The sequence below is a fragment of the Eutrema salsugineum genome, unplaced genomic scaffold (genome assembly GCF_000478725.1).
Source record: "Eutrema salsugineum unplaced genomic scaffold, Eutsalg1_0 scaffold_1, whole genome shotgun sequence".
Lineage (NCBI taxonomy): Eukaryota > Viridiplantae > Streptophyta > Magnoliopsida > Brassicales > Brassicaceae > Eutrema > Eutrema salsugineum.
Genome location: NW_006256909.1, coordinates 12,911,679 through 12,938,319, shown reverse-complemented (window position 1 = coordinate 12,938,319; position 26,641 = coordinate 12,911,679). Strand labels below are relative to the sequence as shown.

General features: G+C 35.6%; 1 protein-coding gene and 2 pseudogenes across 1 annotated transcript in view; 2 read left to right on the top strand and 1 right to left on the bottom strand.

Annotated features, from left to right (window-relative positions):
- The first annotated feature begins 8,816 nt into the window (after positions 1 to 8,816).
- On the top strand, positions 8,817 to 9,804 carry LOC112082379 (annotated as a pseudogene).
- A 12,538-nt stretch (positions 9,805 to 22,342) lies between these two features.
- Positions 22,343 to 25,422, bottom strand: LOC18028295 (annotated as a pseudogene).
- Positions 25,423 to 25,759: 337 nt separating this feature from the next.
- LOC112081996 overlaps positions 25,760 to 26,641 on the top strand; it is a 1,809-nt gene continuing 927 nt past the window's right edge. The window contains exon 1 of the mRNA XM_024149076.1: positions 25,760 to 25,763. Coding sequence (XP_024004844.1) covers positions 25,760 to 25,763 — 4 coding nt within the window. The remainder of the gene's footprint in view (positions 25,764 to 26,641) is intronic.

The window sequence follows — 26,641 nt, the reverse complement described above, 5'->3', positions numbered from 1 at the left end:
AATAGGAAAATCACTTCGAATAATTTATTTATTTATTTATAGGATATGCCTCTTAAACTTATAACCATAAGTTGATATTTTATACTTAGTATTTGTTGGATTATTAACTCTAGATTTGTTTAGTATAATATATGTTTGATTAGCTTTTTTGAAAACAAAATAATAGCGAACAAATAAAGTAATAAAAAGATTATTTTAAAAGAATTAAATAACAACGATTTTTCTTTACATGTATATGACAACCTCAAAAAGAAATTTTTGAATTGAGTTTATTTAAAGTTTTAAATAAATCTTAAAAATATATATTTTTTAAAAAACATAGAAAAACCCCGTGCATTTGCATGGGTAATCATCTAGTATAGAAAAGAAAGATTTCACAACAAGCTTAGCCTCTCTCTATCCATTATATAAAACGATCATTCTATTGAACTACCATGATAAGTTTTTCCTTTTAGTTTTGTATTTGTATTGCTTTCTCTTTACCAATGAATCTTGTGGATTTCATGAATACTAATGTGGGATTTTTATATGTTTCAGATGTTGTTTAAAGAACGATCCATGGATTGAAATGAAAACTTCTTGGTAAAACTCTTCACGAATCTTCCACCTCTTCTTATTCCACATGTACTATCTCACATATCTCTCCATATATCTATATGTGTATTTTTATGTTTGATTGTTTTAACTTTTTACCCTCGGTTGGTAAACTAAATTGTTTTAGGAGCTTTGTGTTCTTCAATAGATCCCATGTATTTCGGGATCATCACTGTTGTCACCTCAATTCTGTTTATCGCGAGTAAAGATGGTACTTATTCTCTTTATATATCTCTTAATCTCTTCTTTCGCCTGATCGATGTCATGATCTCTAAAATAGCTGCTGCACAAGAAGTCTATATATCATTAAGATGAGCAAAAGAAGATACATGCTTTGATTGTTTAATTGTTGTCTTCTCTTTTATTTAGCTTATTCATGTTATCGGCATGTTTGTTTTAAATTCCTTTTTTTTTTGTAAATTAGGAAATGGCGAGAAAGCATGAGAAACTTAATAAAACAAACATGCCGATAACATGACTAAGTTCATGTTTTGATCAATTTTTTGCGACTCTGAAAATTTCCTGCGACCTCTCTATATTTATGTGTGTATTCTTATGTTTGATGGTTGGAACCTTTGATGTTTAGATTTCTCAAAAACGCAGAAGAATGATCTCACTATGATTCTCATCGGAAAGGACATTCTGGAGCAATCAAATGCCAACAAGGTGAAATAAATAGATTTCGTCAAATTCAGGTTACTCTTTAACCTCCTTACATATTTCCATTGGGATATATTAACTTTGATAACGAACTGCTTTTATTCAAGATTCGTCCTATTTTTATCAAAAAAAAAAGATTCGTCCTATTGCTTTATATATTAGCAGTTCCTATAAAGTTCTCAGTTTCCAAAAACCGAGTCTTTTTTGTCGCTGCCAATTGTTTGAAGCCATAAAAACGTGTATTATGTTACTGTCACGGTATCCTCTATATAGCGTAGAATGGAGTACGTAATTATTAGATCTAGATTCGTCCTTCTTTTGTTTTTATTCAATTTTCTCATTTTTTCTTTAACTTAGTCTCTGTTTTTTGTTCAGGTCTCTGAGATGTGAAATGTTTGCCCGTGAAGCTTTTTTACTATGGGTGAGTATCCTTTTGCTTGATGGGTCTGGTAAAATATTGTTACTTTTACCAAAAAAAAAAAAACTGAAACTGAAATATGTGTGTTTAGTTTAATTTGTATATGTATTTTGTTTTGATTATCAGAAAAATTAATAATCTTTTTTGGAATTATGTTATAGAAAAGAAGTTGTGTATAACAACAATTTGAAGATAGAGAATGGTTCCAAGCTAATTGACCTCTTTAATTAAGGTTTGGTGGTGTAGTTTCAAATTTGTTATTACTGTTTCTAATTATTACCCTTACTCCATTGTAACAGGTAGGTCATATTTTCATCAGTTTGTATCTTTTAAATGACCTTATGTGTCCTTATGTGTTCATGGAAATTAAAGAATGAAATCTATATTCCTTTTGTAAAGAGAAGCTCCATCATCATATTATCCTCTTCCTTTTTTGAGAAAGTTCTTGAATAGAGACTCCATAATGGTCACATTTGCAGTTACATAGTGAAATTGATTATTTTGAGACGGTAGAACTGAAAAAGAGAAGGATACCTTACTATAATAGCACAGACATTATAGATTAAAAATTTTGTGAACCAAGTTTGTATTAGAGCAAATTCACCGTATTGTTATGGGAATATTTACAAATTTGCACTTTTACATATGTATTTTTTTTTATCAAAAGGATACTTACCCATAGTCAAAAATTAAATAATCTTCCTAATTGAGTAATATAGGAACTACCAGCCCTTTTCAAATATGATCCTAATTCTGTAAATTAGTGATACCACAAAACGTGGGTAGTTCCTGTATTACTCAATTGATATATGATATGATTTTCTGTTCTATTTGCTAGATGTCTAAAAACAAAGAACATGCAAATTGATACAAAAGATCTTATGTATGTATGAACTGAAGATGAAATCGATATAATAGATCATACATGACGAAGATGTAGATAGGAGTCAAAGAAAGAAAGGTAGGTGTCGTGAAGTCTCAAAGAAAGTCAAATGCAATTAGGCCATCATGCCCATCTATGTACTAACGAAGCATCAAAATAAAATAAAATAAAAGGTAGATTAATCTAGTTGTCTAAGGTATAAAGCTAGAAAGTTACATTTGTGACGAAAAACTCAATTATCATAATTTCCTTCTTCTTTTTTTTGTTGTCTATTTTTTAGATTTTTAATTGTTATCACTTCGATGTATATGGTTAAGTCATCCAATCTGTTGGAAGTATAAACGGGTGTATTATATATAAGCTTATAATTAGAGTTTAAAATATTTTATTTTCCATAAATTAACATTAAACTTTCTTTATTAATAAATATTAGAAAGATTTCAACTTGATTAAAAAAGTTGCTGATTTCATATTATTTTTAACAGAAAGCCTACTTTTTTTGAAGAGAAAAAAAAAACAAATTAAACAGAATAATTCGTATTAAAAATTGATTTTTATTTTATATTATTTATATTTCCAATGTTTAAGTTGAAATCCGTATAATAACAGTAATAACCCAGTAACTTTAATAGTTAATACAAACTATTTGATTATATAACATAGTTAAAAAACATGTTATATTGTATAACTTTTTTATAACCACTATTGACTTTTTTGTAGTAGCCAAAATATTAAGACTCTCGGCATTTAAGTATAGTTTTGTAAAAATATGAATACTAGAATTTATTATATTACAAACATTAGCCAATTTCATAATATAATATACTAAATACAAAAATTTCATTTAGTATTTTTTTTTTTGTGCAACCAGTTACTTCGATTAATCAAACGAAACGAAAGATGCGTGAACCGCATACAAAGAGTTATTCCCGAAGGAAGCAGCAAAGACATAAAATAAACTTATGATAAACTTGATAGAAGTGAAAACAAATCTTCTGGTGAGGAGTGGAATCCTCGAGAATACCACGAAGTTCGAAGTCACAAAAGCCTTAGATGATGGCTCAACCAAATGGAAGGAGTCGGATTTTACCGAGATTATCCTTAATTCTTCAGAGATAGCTTGAGAAAGATCGTCTGCCACTAAAATGGAAATGACGAGTTCAAGGCGTTCAAAGCCTTGGGATAAAGACACAATATGCGAAAACACCTTGGATTTACTCAAATGATCCTGAATTTGGCAAATAAACTTTGTGAAAGATTTATGGACAGGTACGGATACCACAAGCAAAGCTGCTTTGGATTTACACAAAAACCTTCCTGCCGTTCAAGCAAGACGACATGGATGCCATTAAAGGCCAAAAACGTGGGAATGCCGGAGAAAACAGGCTTCAGAACATAACTAACTATATCGGGATTCCACAAGATCAAAATCCTTCTCTCAACAAGCAGTCCATTTCTTACCAAAGAAAAAGAAGCAGAGAGTGAGCAAAGGGGAACATGGAAGACCGTCTCAGTAAAGTAGTACAATGCTCTGGAAGATGCAGACATGGAAGCAGGACCGGCCGACTTCGTTACTAGAGAAACTTTTGATAGCTTGTAAGCAGTTTGTCCTCGAAACTGTCTAAGATTGATCACAAGGAGATATAGCGAAGAAGATGACAAATCTAGCGAATGGAGGCAAGATGGAAAGCTGGCAATAGAGGAGAGAGGTGAGATGGCGTGTCGGAGAGAGGGTGCAGCGGTGAAACGCAGATGCAGAGATGGTGGGACTGAGCTGGTGGTGACGTGACGGCAAGAGCGAGCATAAATCAAAAGTACATAAACAAGTGAGAGTAACGACGGAGAGAATAATAATTTGCCGGCGCTTGGCTCACGGCCAAGGCCGGAGCAAGGCTCGACCCAAACCCAGCTGAAGAGAGGAGGAAACGACGGCAAGAAGATTGGATGGAGAAGAAGATGTTAGATCGGTGAAACTGAGTCGAGCGGCTGCTTGGGGAAATGTGCCTGGGAGAGAAAGAGTTAGGGCGAACTCTACCTATTTGAATTATTTACCTATCTTCAAATTACATTTAGTATTCATTATCATGATTTGGAGCAAATTATACCAATCAAGAACATCAATATCCCAATTCTTATATATGATAAGTAAATATAATATTTTTGTACAACCAGTAGTACATGCGTATATAAGCATGTAGACTAAAATTTTGGTAAGATTAATCATGCTTGAACAATTATAATTACTTTACATTTTTATTGCTATTCTACTATTGTTGCCCCCAAAATCTGTCAGTAGTAACAAATAAAAAGTTATATTAATATATAACAAAAAATTGGTCTTTGACTAAATATTTTAAAAATCGTCGCGATCTATATACCAATTTGAATCCATCAGAAACCAAGTTACTAACTTTCAATGTACTTAACATCGGTCCAACTACATTCATTTTTTAAAAAAAAAAATCCAAGTCTGCACATGCGTGCGGACCACTATCCTAGTAAAGACTTATATGATATACTATTACAAATAACAAAAATAATTAAAATACTGTTCCTTTGTTACTTTTTATTTCAAGTACTGTTCCTTTGTTTCTTTTTACTTTTCTTTACTAGTATTATATATATATATATGAATAGAAAAAGTCACGTTTTTCTCATAGTGTCTTTCGTTGATTTTGGTTTTTCGATTGAGTATGAGTTGTTGTATCGTATCTTTAGTTTTAGTTATGTTTATAATGTTTGATTTTCTTTTTTTGAGTCTGCATTTAGATCAATATTACCACGGGAAGAAAAAAAAAAATCAAAGGCACCAAATGGAGCGTTGTACTTGTGCTTGTTACGAAAATCCTCTTTAAAGGATACTAGATTCTATCCTATGCGTCATAAATTTTGTTTTTTTAATTTAAGTTTATATTATAATTTACATATTTTATATATAATATTTTTTTAGTAAATAACACAATTTATTTTTGTGTTTAAATAAAATTTATTTTTTTAAAACTTATTTTTTCTAATAAATTTGACAACGATTATAAAAACATAATTTCAACACGCCCATTCGATTGATCCGAAAAAGACTATGAATATGAAAACATAATTTTACCCTATCTTTTCATATTATATATAATATATTTTTAAAATTTTAAATATTTAAATTTTAAAAATAATTTATTAATAAAAGTATTCGTTTATTATCAGTATCAGAATATTATTCAAATTTGAATATTTTTTTAAAAAATAGTTAATATCTTATTTACTATTTTGTAAATATAATAACAACTGATTTTGTAATTTTGATAATTAATCCTAACTATATCTTAGAAAATCTAAACTAACGGAATTAAAATTTAAAAAATTTAAAATGAATTTCAAAGATAAATTTTAAATCTATTATTTTATTAATTTTTGGAAATAAAGAAAACAAATAAATAAAATAAAAAATTTTTTTGACAACAGAAATAATAGATATCCACTTGTAGAATAGTAGAAAACTAAAAAAAATCAGTTTGAACACAAAACATACTTCTGTTTTAATAGAGAAGATAAGTTAATTTCAAGTTATTTTCTAGCCAGTTTAGACGACTAAATGTTCTTGTAGTCAATATTTAGAAACCATTTAATTTTTTTTTCATGGACAAACCAATTAGAAAATTGGTCAAAGAAAATTAGTCAAAGAAAATTGGACAAATCAATATTGGTAATATACGTCATCTTTAAGCTCCGTTAATAGTTTAAATGGAATTGGTGAAATTAATGATCATAATTTCGATCCCTATACTATTTTTTTTTTCAATTGAAGAAAATGTTTAAGTGGTTAAACAAAAATATTGAACATTGGTGCAAATTTAAAAATTTGAATCTAGAAGGTTTTAAAAAATAAAACAAAATTACAATGTATTTACAAAATAAAAAAAAAAAGTTAAACTCAATCTCGAAAAAAATTAACATAAAGAATGATTTAGATGTACTATGATATCGATTAACAGAAAGAATGATTTAGATGTATTATAAGGTCGGTTGGAGAGGGGTCCGATTGATAACTCCGTTTAAATAAGACGGTTAGAGAATTTTGAGCGGTTGTAGCTGAGACAATTATAAAAGAGGTGATTAGAGAAAGCGGTTGGAAAATATGAGTTTATAACAGAAAATAGTTGAAAATCATACTTGATTGGTAGCATTACAGCGGTTGAATAGTATAAGTGTATAAAACTTTTTGTTCAATTTTTTTAGATAATTATTTATAAAATGATACAATATTACATAGTATAAACTTATCATATGAAATTTGAGTAAACAAAAATTATAATTATTATTTTACTACTTTTAAGAAGTTAAACGAAACAATTTTTTTCAATATCAGTGATGATAAATATTTTTAATAACTTTAAAATGCATAAATATTGTCTTATAAATATTTTTTCTAATACTTTATAATTCATAATCTATAAGATGATTATAAAAAGAGATGCACAACCAATGTAGGATTTGGACTGATTTAAATATACAAACACATCTATTTTTTATTTTTTTGTTTTGTCGAATGAATTGAATTGAATGATATAACTTTACTAGTTTATTTATTAGAAATTAATATCAAACAAAAAAAAATTATTATTAAAAAAATTCTGATTACAACCGTTCGTTTGCTCTAAACGTCATTTTTGAATAGTTTGTAATCGTCCTAAAATTAATTTCCAATCGTCAAAAAAATATCTTTCAACGGTCCATTTCAAACGCTGATTACAGTTGAGGTTTTAAATGCTTTCTCCAACTAACTTTGCCGATTGGTAGCATTTTTCCAACTGTTCCTCCCAACAGTGCGGTTGAATGCCACCAATCAAACCCACAATTTGTCAAACCAAAAACAATACCACGTAATTTAATGACATGGCATCATCTTGTCTAGTCACCATTTTCTTCTTTGGTCTCTTCAGCTTCGGTCTAATATCTGCACCTATATTTTTTTTGTTGTCGTCATTCGTTTTATAACGAAACCCCAAAAGGGGTAAAGCGTTGGTACAAACAAGGCCTAATATCGGCCCAAATACAAAGATAGTTTTAGACACGTACATAGACAGATGTAAAAACCATAAACACCAATGACACGTGTCAAGATGAAGATCATATCGTCATGCACAACCGCTTTAGTTTCTGGTGCGCTGGAACTCGCCGCCGACGACACTTCAACCTCCAGCTTCCGGCTTCACGATGATGCTTGTGAACCGCCGCTAGAGCTTCTTCTACAATAAAGATCTTGGGTGGTCAAAAATCTTCTCACCTCCATTAAAAAGACATTCGATCATCTTTGACTCATGACTATATATTACCCTCCACCTTGAAAAAGGTTTTTCGTGAGGGAACCAAGGGAGATTTAACATCCCAACCATGAGAGGACGATGCCAAATGTTGGAGTAGGAGCTTTCACCACCATCACCTTACCACCTCTTAAAAGAAAGCAGCCAGATTTGTAGAAGAAGCACGAAGTCCGAAATCGAAAAAACCAATTGCTTATAAGCAAAAGGAGATTCGAAAACGGAAAAGAAAAATCCGGTCATAGCCGGAAAACTGAAATCCGTAGAACGGAAAGATTATTACATATAGATCTGGTTATACCATAATTTATTTTTCCGATCGAACGGACGAAAAAGCAAAAAAGGAAAATCGCCTTCTCTCTGTGAAAGGTATGAGAGAGAGAACAGAGAGAGGTTTTTCCGAATTCATTTAATCTCTGCACCTATATAATCAACCAATCTCGCTTTACTCCAACTAGAAGGACACAAAAAAAAACTGAGAATTACGTTTTCAAATAGACAATTTACCTCTTTGATTTGTCTCAAAACATTAAATCAATCTCCGGCAAATCAAATATCGCCGGGAAAATGAGTAATCCGGTCACTTTTTCCTCTTTTACCGTTCTTAGTAACGATGTTTCCGACAATTTCCGTCATGTTTTCCGTGAAAATCGTCGGCGTTAAGAATCTCCGATTTTCTTACTGAATTTTTTAGAGGATCGTATAGTTTTTCTACTTGGTAGTTTCTACTTTCTAATAGCTGAGAGGTTTTTTAGTAGATTTTGTTTCTTCTTCTCTTCTTCTTGTGAGGTTTTGAAGCTGTGGAGTTTCCGATTTTAAATTTTCCTGGAAAGAGATCTAAAATCTGGGGAAGTTTCTGAGTGAACTTTTGAATATATTTATTGTTTGAACGGAGAAGTGACTTGGTCCTTACTCCGCCGAGAGAGAGATCAGATTAGATCTATAATCAATGCCTTTTCCGATGAAGATCCAGCCAATTTACAACGATTTTCCGGCGAGTAGAGACTCAGCTCGTGTGGAATCACGAAAACCAGTGCTCAAATCTCGCCTCAATCGTCTCTTAGATCGGCCGTTCACGAATGTTCTGAGAAGCTCAAACTCGGATAAATCACTCATTACTGCCGCCTCCGAAGACGGCGTCGGAATGGAGTTCGAGCCTAGCTCTGTCGCTTTATCGAAGATGGTTCAAAACTACATGGAGGAAACCAACAAGAAACAAGGTAGAAACGGACGCAATCGCTGCAATTGTTTCAACCGTCGACGAATAGCTCCGACGACGAATTCAATTGGTTTGGTTTCTCCGTCGATTCTCTTAACGACGCTTATGACCATTTCAAGGTATTTATCTCTTAGCGAATTCATCATCGTCCATGGTTTTTGAACAAAGCTTGATTCCATGCGCGAGCGTCGCTGAGAGGAATCTGTTAGCTGATGTTGCGAAGATTGTTGAGAAGAACAAATCAATCAAAAGGAAAGTCGATTTGAGGAAGATCGTCGTCGATGGACTCTCATCTCTCCGATACGATTCCTCAGTTTGTAAATCGAAATGGAATAAAACTCGGTCTATACCGTCAGGTACGATTTTCATTAAACCGGTTCTCTTCTTCTTCGATTCTCATGATTTTTTGTCTGATTTTTTTTTTTTAATTTCGAAAATTTTCAGGTGAGTATGAGTACATGTGATTGTGAACGGTGAGAGGGTTCTAATCGACGTGGATTTTCGATCGGAGTTCGAGATCGCACGCCAGACGAATGCTTACAAGTCGTTGCTTTAATCTTTACCGTTCATCTTCTTCAGAAAGTCTGACCGGATTCGTCAGATCGTTTCAATGGTCTCAGAGGCGGCGAAGCAGAGTTTAAAGAAGAAGGGGATGCATTTTCTGCCATGGAGGAAAGCTGATTACATGCGAGCTAAATGGCTGTCTTCGTACACCTGAAACTCCGCCCAGGAGCCGCCGGTTTCTTCCGCCGCTGTGGGTGAATATTTGTTATCTTGCTCAGGTTCTTTTTGCAAGACTGTCTGCCCGGACATTTTCACTTCTCGGGATGTGGGGGATGGTGAAATCTGAGAAGCTCTCACGAAGGATACGTAAAATTTCTAGCTCGGACGTAAAAAGCGGCCAATCAGATGGGGATTCTGTCATATTCACTAGATCGGAACAGTCGGTCAGAAAAAACACCGCTCTTATGTGCCGTTCACTCAGGACTTCCATAGCCCACAAGAGACAATCCATCTCCGCATGGAGGGCGGAGAAGCTTCTGCGGCATCCTTGTTGACCTTACACTTCATCTCCCCTAGCATCCACCAGGCTCCACCCGAGTCTACTAACAGGGCCATGATCAATCCAAGAGGCATCGATCCAACATGTTGGAACTCGGTGGTTCGCGGGGGTAGGTATCTTGGGGGGGGGGGCTGGGGTCCCACCGGGTGTATCCTCAGCTTCCTCTGGTTGGTTCGCGATTCTCCAGCTCTCTGCTTCTACTTTTGCGCAGATCAAAATGTCTTGTGGGGAAATTGATTTCCCGTTGAAAATTTTGTCGTTTTTTGCTTTTCAAATGAGCCATAGGATCCAAGGATATACGTCTTTTTGAAGATCCGTCATGCCTATCTCTTTTGTTTGCCAAAAGAGAAAGCTCATATTTTGATAAATAGATGTATTTGAGAAGAGGCCCGAAAGGGACGCGAAGTCCGATAACGCCCAGACTTGAAATGCCGGGGGACATAAAAACAAAAGGTGATTTATAGATTCCTCGTGATCACCGCAACGGGGACAGCTTGTGTCGGATCCAATATATTGGTATGTTAATTTCTGGCAGGTAGCCACACATCCTGATAATGCTTGCCACATGAAGTGCTTCATTTTGCAGGGTGAGCGGGTTTTCCAAACCTGACTTTGCAATACCGTAATGCTCGGTTCCCCAACTATTGTGGGTTCCCGTTGTAATTTTGTCCTCCTAATTAGATCATAGCCCGTCTTAACCGAATAGAGTCCTGATCTTGAATGGTTCCATGCATATCCATCCAGGATACAGATACGACTAGGTCTCAGTCTTAGGATCAGAGAGACATCCTCGGGTTGGAAAAAATTCCTCAGAAGGGGAACATCCCACTCCTTTATATCTTGTCGGATAAAATAGTAAACCAGTAATCCCGGATCCTGATAGCCGATCTGCGGGGTGGCTCTCGCAGACCAGGAATTCACTCGGTTACTTAGTCGATTATGGACGTAGGAGAAGACTTTATTTTTTGATCCACAGATTTGTTCTGGGAGCCCCAGATACATGCCCATGCTACCCTCTGTCAATATTCTGATAGCGTCCTTGATACCTTGCTTCAATGTCGTATCAACACGGTTCACGAACATGACAGATGATTTGCCTAAATTCAGTTGTTGTCCCGAGGCTGAGCCATATGTGTTGATGATCTTAAAGATCTCGGTTCCTTGTTGGATATCAGCTCAACAAAAGAACAAGCTATCATCCGCAAAAAGTAGATGGAAGACTGGTGGGCTTGCTTGGGCTATTTTTAGCCCCGAAATTCGGTTTTCCATTTCTGCTCCATTTAGGAGTGAGATCAGGGCCTCGGTACAAAGGATAAACAAAAACGGAGAGAGAGGATCTCCTTGTCTTAATCCTCGTGTCGAGGATATATGCCTTTTTGGTTCTCCATTTATCAACACTTGGTAGGATACCGAGGAGACACAGAACATCAGAAGCTTAACCCATCTCTCAGAGAAGCCCAATTTAATCATTAGAGCTTTAATAAAGCACCATTCCACTCTATCGTATGCTTTGCTCATATCGATCTTGATGGCCATAAAGATTTTTCTACAAACCGAGTTAGTGGAAAGTGCATGAAAATGTTATCATTGATCAGCCTCCTAGCCATGAAGACCGATTGGGTCTCTGAGATTAGACTAGGTAGTGTCTTTTTAAGTCGCTTACACATGAGCTTTGAGATCATCTTATAGCTCACGTTGCACAGACTAATCGGACAGAACTCTGTCATAGCTCTAGGCTTCTCTTTCTTGGGGATTAGACATATGTTGGTCTGATTTAGTCTGGGATCAAAAGATCCTGAGTTGAAGAAATCCTTTACTAATTTCACAATGTCATGGCGGAAATCCTGCCATAATCTTTGGTAGAACTTGCTTGTCTTTCCATCAGGTCTCAGGGCTTTGTCGAAAAGAGCTTCTTTAATTTCTATTTCTGTGGGGTCTTGGATGAGATGCTAGATAGAAGACTGTGATACTTTCTCGGTGATAAACCAGAGTGAATTATGTGGGTCCAGGGGTTGTGACGAGGTGAACAAATCTTGGAAATAGTGGGAGGCTACTCGTTCAATTCCTCATGCATTTTCCACCCAGTTCCCATTTCTGTCCCTCAGGGCGACAATTCGGTTCCGGCTTCTCCTTTGTTTCATGATCACATTAAAGAATTCTGTATTTCTATCCCCGACTTTCTGCCATTGTTCGCGACTCTTTTGTTTTTAGAATGTTTCTTCCTCCCGTAGAGCAGTACAAAGGTTTTTTCTAATTTCTTATACTTCTTCTAATGTAGAATTTTTGTCGTCTTGGGCCGCATCCAGTGTTTTTGAGTTCCTCTATTATCTTCTCGGAATTAAAAGATTGGGACTTTCTCCACTTAGAGATACTCTTCCGACAATTGGCTACTTTGCGATGAAAATCCTGACGTAGAATTCCATCCAAAGAGCTCCAGTCGGAGATTACCGCCTCTTTGAACCCTGGTTTTCCTAGCCATCTTTTATCAAATCTAAAAGACTTCTTCCTTCTTCGATTATTCAATTGGATTCTGGCCATCACGGGATGATGATCTGAACCCCATAATTTAAGGTATTCCACCGAGGTGTGGGGGAAGATTGATTGCCATTCTTCATTCCCCACCGCTCTGTCAAGGCGACACTTGACCTTTTCGTTACGTCTTTTCCCACCACATGAGAAAGAATTTCCTTTAAATGGAAATTCGAGCATCCCACAATTATCTAACATATTTGGGAAAGGAATAAACGAGTATTCCAGTCTCCGACTTCCCCCCCCCCCCTTTTCTCATGGTTTCCGTAGATTTCATTGAATCCACAATCATAAACCATGCTTCTTTTCTGGAAAGACTCATTTGGGTGAGACGTTCCCATACATATTCTCGGTTTTTGATGACCAGATCTCTGTAAACAAACGTCAAAAAGATTTTATGTCCGTCTAGACTGTTTCTACATCAATAACGTGTTCATCCGAATAGGAGATTGTAACCGAAGGTTCATCCATATAAAAAAGGGCTAGACCGCCGCTACGACCTCTCGGTTCAACGGTATAAACATGGTCATAGCCAAAGTATATTTGCATATCTTGAATAAAAAGTCGATTGTTTTTAGTTTCTGATAAAAATAAAAAACGAGGAGAAAAACAATGGTGCAATTTTTCTAGGTGATCCTTCGTCAGATCGGCTCCCGCCCCCTGACAATTCCAGCTTATCACATTCATGGATGGCGTTTAACCAATTTTTGGGCTTCCTCCCCACCGGTTGCAGAGTATTGTTTTTGCTTCTGGGCCTTGGAGCCCTTCTCTCCCTTGGGCTTATCTTCTTGATTTGCAGTTGGGCCTGGACCTGCTTTTGGGCCTTTTCCTTTCCCTTTGGAGAGACACGGCCCAGAGGAAAGTTCTTCTTCTTCAGGGATAAGCCGCGAGCCGCCGGCGATCCCAGAGCCGGTTTCTCTCTTCTGGTCACCCTGGTGCTCTTGTCCGCTTCCGCCGCCGGTTTCATCCCGAACTCGGTCTTTTCGGGGCTTCTGTACCAGGAAGCAACCTGGAAATTCGGCGGATTCGCCTTTGTTATCGTGAGCTCGTCGATTATCTCCTGGTCTTCTCCTTTTGGTCGTTCTCAGGGCTGTCTGCATCTTTCAGGAGTTCGTCCTGTTCCCCTTCATCAAAGAGATCATCATCATTCATCCATTCATCTTCCTCATCAATGCCTTCAATTGTTTCATTGTTGATGAGCAAAGCTGGATCCTCCATAAGCTCATCATCCATGGGCTCGTTCTTCGGGGCATTATGATTGGTCCTTAAGTCTCCGCCTGTGTCCATAACCACTTCCATCAGAAACTCGAGCTGTTCGTCGCCGTGCTTTGATGTGGTAAGAATCATAGCTTCTATATCTTTTTCAAGAGTCTGTTCATACCAATTTTCGTTGATATATGGTTCCAATGGGGGTAGAGTCATCGCATTGCTAAGCTTAGGTTGGCCTACAAAAGAGTTTGATTCAATTGGGATTGCAGGTTCAAAAGTGGGAGATTTTTTTGCTGAGCTGCCTGCTTTTGAAGATTCACCGGTTTCAACAATCTTCCCTATCCCCAGATTTGTTGCCTTGCTGGTAACGGAGAGATGGAATGGTCGACTACGCGTGTGCCCCGGGGAAGAAAATCCCTGTTTAGCTTTGGCTGGAGGATCAGAGATAGTTCTCTGAGAGTCAGAAGACTTAGCCGGCATTTTTGGGAATCTCGCCAATGGAGGTTTAGCGGAGGAATGGTCTTTTCCAGGTATCTCTTTCTGCTTGTTCTTTCCCATATGTTTCTTGCTTGTTGCAAAAGATTCTTCATATCGTCTCTTTCGATATCCAGGTTCATTATCTCTTGAGTCTTCTCTGATATTGGGATGAATTTCATCTATGGGTTCATGTCTTCTTTCGTGCCGTCTTAATTCAGAACGGTAACCAGAGTTTGTTTCAATTCTGTTCCATACGCTATCAGGTCTTCTGTCAGAAGGGCGCCTTTCCTTGGGTATTTGGTTCCCTTTCTTATCCTTCAGTGGGTATGAGCTTCCTTCTTTGGTCTTTGTCGAGATTTTGCGGGTTTCTTCCTGCAAAGGGAGGGCGTTTCTGTCACGAAGGGGTAGAGATATCTGGCCTGCTTGTCTTCTCATTTGCATAACATCTCTGTCGCGTATCAGGTCTTCTCTCGATGCTTGAGCAAAGTTCCTCTCAGCCTCTCTTTCCCTCATCTTCTCTCGTCTTTGATCTTCAGTGAGCAGGGGGCAAGTTCTCTCGACGTGAGAGATGTGTCTGCAGGTGAGACACCAACGATCGAGCTTCTCATATTTCATCTCTACCCGAATCACTGCGCCGGATTGTAGCCTTGCCCTTGCTGTGAATCTCAGAGGTTTATCTGTATTCAAGGAGATTTGGATCCTTGCAGCTCGCGCATCAACAACTCTTACATCACCCAGACGATTTCCAATGACACGAAAGTTTTCTTCCATCCAGAAGTGTGTAGGAATCCCCGAGATTCTAACCCAGAAAGTCATGTTATTGGGGAAAGACTCCCCAACATGAGGGATCCAACGTTCCAAGGAGAAAGACCAGCGGTTAAAGTGACATGGGCGCTTGCTGAACACACGCTGAAGGTCGGCTTCCGAATCGAAATCAAACTAGAACCGGAAGTTTCCAAGATCTATCCCGTGCACTCTGCCTTCGACGTCCCAGATGTTCTGTCGAGGCATGAAGGTGATAAGAGCCTCTGTGCTACGGATATCTTGGTTAAACATGCGTCCAACCAGACTTAAGTTGAAGCGAGCGATGAGTTGAGAGTTGTCCACATGGGGTAAGTCGATGATCTCTTCTTCATCTTCGTCGTGGTTCTTGTTAGCAAGATTCTTGTTGTTCTCCATAGTTGTTAGATCTGGGATGTTGAGAAGGAGGTTCTGGTTTGAGTTTGTAGCAGATGAGTTAAGACTTAGCACAATGCTAGAAACAGAGATTTAACTTATAGAATAACAAAAGCATCCCACGAGGGAGAGGTCTTCGGTATGCTCGTGAGCTTGAGGTAGGATTAATTGAAATAAGCTTTTCGTCTTGAGCCAACGGCTTTGATTTTTGCAGGTACAGAGGATTACTTGAGAATACACGCAAGGAAAGAGCTTTTTTTAGCTATCTTTCTAAGTCTTAGCTAAGGCCAGCTCATGGAAAAGTTACTTGTTTCAGGTTATTTTAACTTCCAAGACCTTAGAGAAAGAGACTTTGACGAGAATTGGGGCCCGAGGCATAGTGGAGGCCGGCGTAGGTCCGGCGGATTGGAAAAAAGCATAGCTATTTGGGAAGGAGAAAGTAGATGTTGAATGTCAAAAGCAAAATTCAAACATTTTGGAAAAGTCTCGGGAAGAGGGCCTGAGAGCGTTTTTGGTACACTTACTTCCTCATTTCATTTTGTAAGTAAAAAATGAAGTTAAATTAAAAGCTTCTTCTCTTCATCGCTTTACAAACAAATCTTACTTTATCAATTATAGTTTACAAAGGAGATTGTGAATATATATCGGCTATACGTCACCGAGTATAATTAGATATCATGAACCGGTAACTGGAGATATGTTTACAGCACGTTTTGCCGATTGCCACTTTGATAAAAATGAATTCCCAGCGTTGGGGTAGGATCAAGAGAACCGCCAAAGGATATCACATGGTGTACACAAATCTTGGCTTATCTTGATCCCCCTACCCATCAACGCGAGGTTGAAGTTCAGAAAATTATACATTTGCACAAGTTTGGCAAACCAGTTACCTGATGCGTTCACAGATACGAGAAGGGTGAAGAAATCATATATCCCCGCTGCTAATGCTCCATCAAAAATAAATGTTCCGGAACAAGTTATTGATGGGAATAAAGCAAATGAACCGCATATTCAATTAAAGCGCGGGAGGCCGATGGGCTCGAAAGATAAAAATCCTCGAAAGAAAAAGAAATTGGGAGACAAGGTTCCAGAAGAACCGAATAAAGAAAAATGTCTTGAAGACATTGGTGAAAAGGTTATAGAAGAACCATATAAAGATATAGGTCCTGAAGACATACATGAAGATGTTCCAGAAGAACCAGTTAAAGAAGTTCGTCTAGAAGACGAACATGATACTGAAAAGTATGAAATTTCCATTAACTTCGCCCAAAGTGGGACATTATGGGCTAGAAGTGAAATAAATGATACATATGGAATGTTCTCCTTTTTGGTATCCAAGGAAATTGATAATGAATATGATGATCCAGACCCAAGATCCATGTCAGGATGCCAGAAAAAGGCCTGACTGGGAGAAATGGCAGATGGCCATGAGAAATGAATTAATCTTCCTGAATAAAAGAAATGTCTTTGGACCTATAGTCATTACACCAGAAGATGTAATGCCAGTCCGGTGCAAATGGGTCTTTGTGAGAAAAAGAAATGAGAAAAACGAGATCACAGGATATAAAGCCTGACTTGTGGCACAAAGTTTTTCTCAAAGACCGGTAATTGATTATGAAGATACATATTTCCCGGTCATAGATGCAATCATATTCAGGTACTTAATGAGCCTAACGGCATCTTAAAATCTAGAAATTTACCTTATGAATGTTGTGACTCCATATCGATACGGATCACTTGATAATGATTTATATATATATGAAAATCCCAGAGGGAGTCAAGATCCCAGAAAGATCAAAGATGCCTGAAGCATCTAAAGATATATGTTTGGTCAAATTACAGCGATCACTTTACGGATTAAAACAGTCCGGACGCATGTGGTATAATCGCTTGAGTGAATACTTGTTGAGTAAAGGATACATCAACAATGCGATATGCCCTTGCGTGTTTATTAAGAAATCCTCATCAGGATTTGTGATCATTTCTGTATATGTCGATGACCGGAACATAATCGGAACTCAAAAGGAGATTGATGATGCAAGAACTCACATGAAAGAAGAGTTCGAAATGAAAGATCTTGGAAAGATAAAATTTTGTCTAAAGCTCCAGATTGAGCATTTCCAAGATGGAATATTTGTGCATCAATCAAATTACACCAAAAGGGTGTTAAAACGCTTTAAAATGGATAAAGCAACTCCTTTGAGTACTCCAATGGTCAATAGATCACTTGATATTAACAAGGATCCATTTCGACCTTGTGAAGATAATGAAAATGTATTAGGTCCTGAAGTACCTTATATGAGCGCTATTGTGGGCTTATGTATCTTGAAAATTGTACTCGACCAGATATAGCTTTTGCTACTAATATACTTGCAAGATACAGCTCATCTCCTACACGCAGGCATTGAAATGGGATAAAGCATATCTTTCGTTATCTCCAAGCGATCTCGTGGCGTTCTCAAAAACAGACTTTGGTCGCCACTTCTTCAAATTATGCGAAAATCATTGCTCTCTATGAAGCTTGTAGAGAATGCATATGGCTCTGATCTATGACTCAACATATACAAGGTGCAAGTGGAATAGTCATTGATATGGAACTAACAAAAGTGTTCGAAGGTAATGCTGCGTGTGTCGCTCAACTCAAGGAATGTTTCATCAAGAGCGATTGTACAAAACATATTCCTCCAAGATTTTTCTCTTACACTCAAGAACTTGAGAAGAATCAAGAAGTGGATATCCAATATGTTCGCTCGAGTGACAATGCAGCAGATCTCTTTACTAAGGCGCTTCCCACTACATCATTCAGAAGACATGTCCATAGTATTGGAATGCGCCGACTGCAAAATCTATGAAGAAAATTTATATTCATCACTTTGAGAGAGAGATTACGATATTGTACTCTTTTTCCCTTGTCATGGTTTTTATCCCAATGAGTTTTTCTATGATAAGGTTTCTAACGAGACAGTACGTAATATGTTATTAGTGATGGATAATCAACATGGAGTGTTAAGGAAATGATTTTCCACCATAATATTTACCTATCCTTAATGTGATGATGTGTAGGTTTCTTTACCTTTTAATTGTGGTAGTTTATGTTTGCTTTACCATATAAATAGATGACATTTCCTCATTTCATTTTGTAAGTAAAAAATGAAGTTAAATTAAAAGTTTTTTCTCTTCATCCCTGTAAAATTTTCGCATTGATATTCAATTATCCCCAATTTCTTAACCTAATTGGTTCAGCCCATAATTTGATGCCCTAGGGTTCGTTAAATTTTTAAATTAATTTGGGGCTTTCGATTCTCTTGCTAAAAAATGATTGAATTTTGGTTTTGGACTCTTGACTTCATAATTTTAGTCGTAAATTGAAATTATTAGGGTTAGGGTTGCATTCAAATTTAGAGATTTTTTTTTTATTATGGGATTCATTGATGGAAGAGGTTTTCAACAAAGTGTTCTTCACTGTTCATAAAACACAAAAATATTTTTAAAAAATAACTAAGCACCCCTTACACCAGCTCATTGATGGAGGTGCTTTAAGTCCATAACACTTGAATAGTTGTGAGACTCGTCTCTTCTCTTCTCTTATTGTTTCTTTTGCTTTTATCACCTGAGTTCTTGCGTTGTGAGTTGTGGTACTGTTAGTGTTATTATCATATTGGACTTCCTGGCTCTTCACACATGCATGGTATTTGCTTATCTTATATATATATATATATATATATATATATGTAAATTTACTAATTAAGTACGTTGATGTTTTTTTATGTTCCTACATTAGTCGTTGGGGATTTGGAGATTCCTCTCCTGACTATTGAAATATTTATCTACTATCTACTCTCTTGTATCATTTTCTCTCCCCAATCAGTTTACTAAACCATTTTCTTAACTTTTTGTGTGGATAAAATACTACATTATTGATAGTTCTAAATATTCTAGACATCATTAAAAATATAATTAGTTTTTAATCGATTTCCCAAGAATATTTGTAAGAGTATTGGTTGGATTTTCAGAAATGTTAACGCTATTCAGAGTTAATACATTTTCTCGCATTAGATTGAAGTTTTGGCTTGCAAGAAACAAAGTTTTGCATTAAACTTTCAATAAACAGATTTCACAAGATGTGTCCCTCATAATTGCAATTTACAGGTCAGTATGCTTACTTACGCGTTAAACACACACACATATATATATAGATATAATACATATAATTAATTAATTAATCATAACTAAAAGATTTACAATTGTATATAAACCCATATAATAATTATTCTTACAATTATATAACTGGTGCTTTAGGAAAAAGATATTAGAATTATAGTGTAAGAATTTATACCAACTTAATATATTAACATAATATTTCTAGAAAATTTTCAAGATAATGTGTAAAGTATTAAAAAAAGAGAAAAAAAAACATGGAGTATATATTTAAAGAAAAGACAGAGAAGGATTCCGTGTTAATGTTTGGGACCAACCTGCAAGATGGCGAGTCTAATGGTAAAGAGACCTATCTACATTGACATGCCTAAAGTCTTACTAACATTATTGACCTCAAATTCAAATATACATAAATATCTGATATGGATGGTGTGGTTACTTTGTGTGGCGCATTGACATCGGCTGAATCTGGTTATTCACATGCCTCTCAGTTTTTTTTAGTTACTATATTAGCCAAATACTTTTAAAAAAAAATTATGACATTAATATACTTAGGATCATACAGTGAATATTATGATATTATAAAAAAGATATGAATATATATAAGATCATATTGTAGAGATTATGATATCGTAGATATTATTACATGAAAATACATAATAAGGGCAGATGAATTATGATATATAGCTGTTTCTCTATTTTTAGAACACACAAATAAGAAAACTTATCCGCATTAACGTGAGACCCCGAATAATTGGTGAAATGTGGTAATATTTTTTGTGTCTACCAATCTACATTTTTTTTCTTTACCGTAAAAATAACATAATAAACATTTTGGAACACCATATTAAATTTATATTATCCACAAACTCTTGTATAAATAAATCTGAATTCTGTAATCCATGATGCAAAACTAAAAAACAGTTGATATTACTCAGTAAAAATTCTTCTTTTGAATTCAAGTTACCTCAGAATCTGTCCAAAATAAAACAACAAAAAGATTGAGACACTATTAGCTATATGAAATTACAAATAATGAGAAACTTGAAATCTGAGAAGTATTTACTTTCAACTTTTATTAATAATAAAATTTAATTATTATTATTTTTTTTAATATTAATTTTATTATATTAAACATATATGAAATAAAGTTTGTACAAATATGTGCATAATGATAGATCTAAAAGATATATTAGTGTCTTAAGGATCCATATTTAACTCAAACCCATAAATACTCATGACAATATTTTTAAAAGCTTGGTCTTTTAGTTTGTCCCACATCGACAAACTTGGATAGTTGAGAAGGGGAAGCAGCACTATAAATAAGAGTCTTCATCTGTGCTTCAATTGAAACGTTCTCGCTTAGGTCGCGGGTCAAAGATCGAAGTCTGTGTTCGGTCACTCCAATTGGGCTTGAAAATAGGCCCGATAAGAAATCGGTTTTAGTCAGTTTAAAATTAATTATTCGAATACAAAATTGCGGCAGTTGGACTGATCAGCGACTAAGCGGCTGATTAATTTTCAAGGTGGCTGATTTATCGTTTTGTCGATAAACCTGATTAATCGGCATTGTCGTCATCATCCTCTTCTGTTCGCTGCATTTCCTAAAAACCATGTCGATGCAATCACGTAATCTCTCTCCCTCTCCAGTTAGAGTGGAGGTGCTTTGGGATCTCAACAGAAATCCAGCACCAACGGACTACCATATGACAAAGCAGATTGACAAAGCTCTAAACAAATCTCAGAAGGGTCTTAATGAAGATTACGTTATGGATTATATTAGCTTCTATGGGTTAAAATCTCCATTTTCTAATGATGACATGCCACGCTTTATGAAGTTCTGCTATGCTCCAGAACGATATTGCGTGTGCAAGCAATGTAATGAGTTGGCTAGATCGGGTTTGGGAAAAATGAATATTGATATGAAACTTCATCTAGCTAAACCGGAGGCTGCTGATCTCATGCTCATGAGACATATCTATGGCAAGGCTCGTCACAACCTCATCAGAAAGCCTCGCCCTTTTCCCTCAGTTTTTCTCTTGATAACGGGTGATCCAGAATTCAAAAAGAGTATGATATATCTCAAAGGGAAGAACATAAGAATCATGCTCGCTCAGCCCGAAACGTCTACAATAGCATCTGAGGGATTCTCGGCGGCATGGCGAGTCCCAGATTTGTTATCTGGAAAAGGACCTTACTATGAAGAATGAAGTAAGAAGAAGACAGTCACCAGCCCTTTCAAGATTATATCTGCTTAAAACCTTATCACTTGAGATACTTTATTTTGTTGTTGTTATATTTCCTCTAACGTTTGATTGATTCTGTAAACGATAGATTTGCTGAAAAAAAGATCAAGAAAAACCTTTATTGATATGAAATCGAAAGATACACCACCAAAGCGTATAATTTTGAAAGCAATCTCCCTTGAATCTCTACACCCAGAGATCAAGCCACAATCCACAACAACCATTAAAAGAAAAGTAAAACAATTAGAATCCTTTTATACTTGAGGACTTTTACAGATATGAAGCGACTTGTAGTTGTTTCTTCACATCTTGTGTGTAATCCCAAAATTAGTTTGATTTTTTACAAGGCTTTTCAAAAACTCAAATTCTTCTTCATTTACGCTTCTAGTTGTTAAAGTTCATTTCTGGAATGCAAGGATTTGTATATCAAACCCTTTGCTTGAGTCAGACAAGCTTGATGTAAAAGAAGCCAACACTACTTGCATAGCATATTTTATAGATCAGGTAAGAGTATAGGCAAAGTAAGGAAGTAAATAGAGTAGAAAGGGTACCTTATCAAGAAGAATTTTTTGGAAATACTCTAGACGTAAAACAATATTTCGGTAATTCATTGCAGTTGTCTGCAAATTACAGAAGACAAACACAGATTAAAACTCTTTATATGTATAGCTAACTTGTGCAATCAGAAAGAAACTTTGTGTTCTACACACCTCTGAAACACAACGATTGTTTTCATAAGATTTCCAAGGCTGAAGTTCCATTACAAAAATACCATCCTTAAAAGCAAAGACAACAGTCAATTGCTGCGCATATGAGAAGAGAAAATGGACACATTCAAGTACAATGTAGCTACTGGGTTAAAAAGACGCCAAATCTCTGAAAACAAGGTTATCAAACTGTCGTCACCCCAATTCAAATGAACCCATTTTGTCACACTCAAACTGCATCAAAGAGCAAACATGTCATCAATAAAACTGTTTGTATTTGGATTTCAACTAAAGATGAGACCTCCTTTAGGAAACAGTGAGATCAAAAGGCTTAGTGACATAAGATTCTTTAGCCAAAAACATCAGGCAAATATTTTCTAAATTACAGTAGTTGAGTTTCATACGTATTTTGTGGTATGAGCATTACCAAAAAAATCGGTAACGTTCTTAATTGTTGCCAATTCTCTCCAAGAAGAAGAAACCAAACTTACAGAGTGAAAGAACAGGCAAAAATAAAAAGAAATTTACCATAGAATTGTATCATAACGATTGTCGTCAAATTTTTGAGTTTGAACAAAATTCTCTTTCTGAAACGAGACAATCTGAGACAGGTTTTTAGTTTCTTGGTTGTCTGACTTTGTCACACCATTGGAAAGGGATACAGATTCCTCCTTCAAACCCTATGAGCTATATTTCTTTTCATTTGGCCTATCAGAATTCTGCATTCTCACAAACTTCTTACGATGTTAGTGAGCATCCTCAATGCGACCTTCAGCCAAAGGAAATCTAGTTCAATGCACAGGAAACAATTACTTCAGAAAGATAAAACTTACGAAAGCTTCCAAAATACATATCTGGATTAAAGTATCTATTGTTCTGTGTTTCACTTGAGTTAAGACTTAATATGAGATACTAGATTAAATCAAACTAAACATTTTCTCCAGACTTGAATGATAACGTATGTAGCTAACAGTTTAATCTATGTCCTATATGAAAAAGAAAAATCTTGGAAGATATTACGACAACCAATAGTGCTTACTTGAATCAATATCCACTCCAAAAATGCTCCGACAACTAAACTTTTTAGCTGAAGAAAAAGAAAAGCAAGATGTTAACAAAGACATATCCAAGACAGTGAAAGTCCAATCCCACTTTGACATAGCATTCTCATAAAGAAATCAAATCAGTAGAAACCATACAACTATACAAATACTCACAAAGGGCCACATCTACAAATATAATAGGGGCATTAGATTCTTGTACCAAGAAAGGATTTTTTGGTGTTCTTCAAAAAATGTGTTTAGCAAATGTATAAGAAGCTTACCAATATGGATAGTCATAATCCTGCTATTGCAGCCAATGTCAAGACAATCCTTGCCCTCAAACCATTCTTTCTTCACCACTTTAAGCCGAGGACCCTCATCAATATCATGGCTAATCTAACACATTATAAGTTTTGTCAAAAAGAAAACCCAAAATCAGATACTTAAAACCAATCACAAAAAAACACTCTTAAACATCAAAAAAGATGAGGAGACTCACTCTGTATCCACATTACTCAAATCCAAACCCAAAGGCATTAATCTGAATTAGAATCTTAAACCTATCTCAACTTTGGAAGAAGAAGGAGTGGATTTCTTACTTTAGTTACACTCAGATAGCAACGGTTTGTTCGATGATGTTCTTCATAGATCTGTCCATCCAATGAATCCCACAAACAAGAGACTCACACCCTCTAAGTACTTTTTTTTTTTTTCCAATTAGGATCAGACTGAGACAGTCAATAACAAGCAAACACCTTGAGAACATGAGAAACTCTAAGAAGGATCTTGTTGTCGGTACCCAGCTCTGTATCACAGACCACGTATCCGTCCTCGGGCATTGGTTGCAGTGAGTCCAAAATCTTGATACTGTACATTTTTTTCAAAGTTTCGTCGAAAGCAAACCTTGACCCAAGCCCATAAATTGCAAACAGTACGAGCAAAAAGCCTCAAACATTGTTATCGAAACTATGTTTTAAGATATATGTAGTGTCTTACCTGCAGTTCCCAACATTTATGACATCACAGAGCGACCAAAAGGGTTTCTTCAGAGAGAGTCTCCGATCTTTGTCCATGTGAACCCAAAAATTATAAGGCATCTCCGTGTTTCCGTGTTTGTATAGCATTAAGTAATGCGTCCTCAGCAATCTTGGATAGAGATTCCTGTTTAAGGGTCCCGAATTACATCACAAGTAAATATTATTACTCGATACACATTTCTATTATAGCAATGATGAAAGATTATTTTATGCACAAAAGATACTTACCTTTCTGGCAGTCGCTCTCTAGGACTGAAACCCAATCCACGAATTTTTGTGTAAACGGCTAATCTTGTTTGAATTGCAAAAAGTGCTCCAAAGTCGCCAAATGCATCGCGATAGTACTGATTGTTGAAAAGCGAAAGACGTGAAGATGCATCGATATTTATCCATCCTAGGTTTCCGTCCTTTAACTGACTGCAATATGATGCACTCACATCAGTCTAGAAATATTTCCCTCTTTTGTATCCTTGCAACAACAGTATATATTGCACATGGGAACTCACCAGGCCGACACCACGATAGAGGGGATATTGATGTAGAAACGACCAGGTTGCTTCACCAAAATAAGGTTCATATATGCATAAAGGGTGACCCGTTCTTAGCAACTCACCTTCGTCCCTCTCATGTAGATCATTCTTACTTCGATCTGCCCTTTTTGCGCTTTTATATACTTCTTCCCACGTCCCATGATACTGCCAGGCTCTGCCCTTCAGCTGCATAACAACACAAGAATAAATTAATTAGACACGTAGGAAATGGAGATGAGAATGTCATTTCATGAACTCGCATCATAAAAGCTTACCTCCTTGTCTTCTCGTCTTTTTCTACTGTTAATCATTTGAAGAGATCTCTCTTCTTCCCATATTTCATATACAAATGAATCATCATTAAAAACATCATTTCTTGGAGATTGTCATCGATGAACCATCATTTCTTGGAGAGAATTTTAGAATAAAATTTGAAGTGAAGATGAGATAAATTAAAATAGAAAATCCAGATGATAAAATCACAAAATTATGAGGATTATGGGTATATAAGATGGTGGAAAAAAGAAGAAGAAGAAGATTGGTTGTGTTCGGCTCATAATTGCAATCAGTCTTAATCTGGTCTAAATCCGGTTTAGGACATCTCCAAATACAACTTCAAGTTTGATGATGTTTGTCTCTAAAGGCAAAACCTCAAATCTAATCTCACAAATTTAAAATATTGCATAGTCTTTAATTTTAATTATTATTAATTAAAATTATATAACTTTATAAATAACAAAGAAACATATCATTAACTAAATTTATATTATAGACTTTATAATAAAACAAAACATTACATTATTAGATAAAGTACATAAACATAATAATTAAAATACACAAACTAAATTTTAAATTATTACATTACACCAAATTATTCAACAAAACTATTTCATAATGCTCTCAAAATATGATCAATCAATGCTTTTTTGAAGTGTTAAATGAGTTTCTTTATTTTTTTATCTGTAATATTTCTTTTATATTAGTATTTTTAATTTTATTTTATATGCAAATATAGAATTTATACAAATGAATATAAAATATATGCGAGATATAAAATTGTTTGGATTAAACTGATCAACATAAAAAAATAAAATGATTATTTATGAAATATATAATTGTGATGACTAAAATACAAATAAAAACTGCAAACCTCAAATTTGAGGTCTTGATTTGGAATCTAGCTTGGAGTTACAACAAACCTGAATTCAGAGAAAACTTGAGGAAGATAGAACTCTTTGACAATGCTGTCTATGCTGATTTGATGAGAACAAAGCCGAAGACTTGGTGTAGGGCATTTTACAAGCTTGGACCATATTGTGAAGATGTTGAAAACAATTCCGTAGAATCGTTTAACAATTCTATAGGTAGGAAACTATCTCT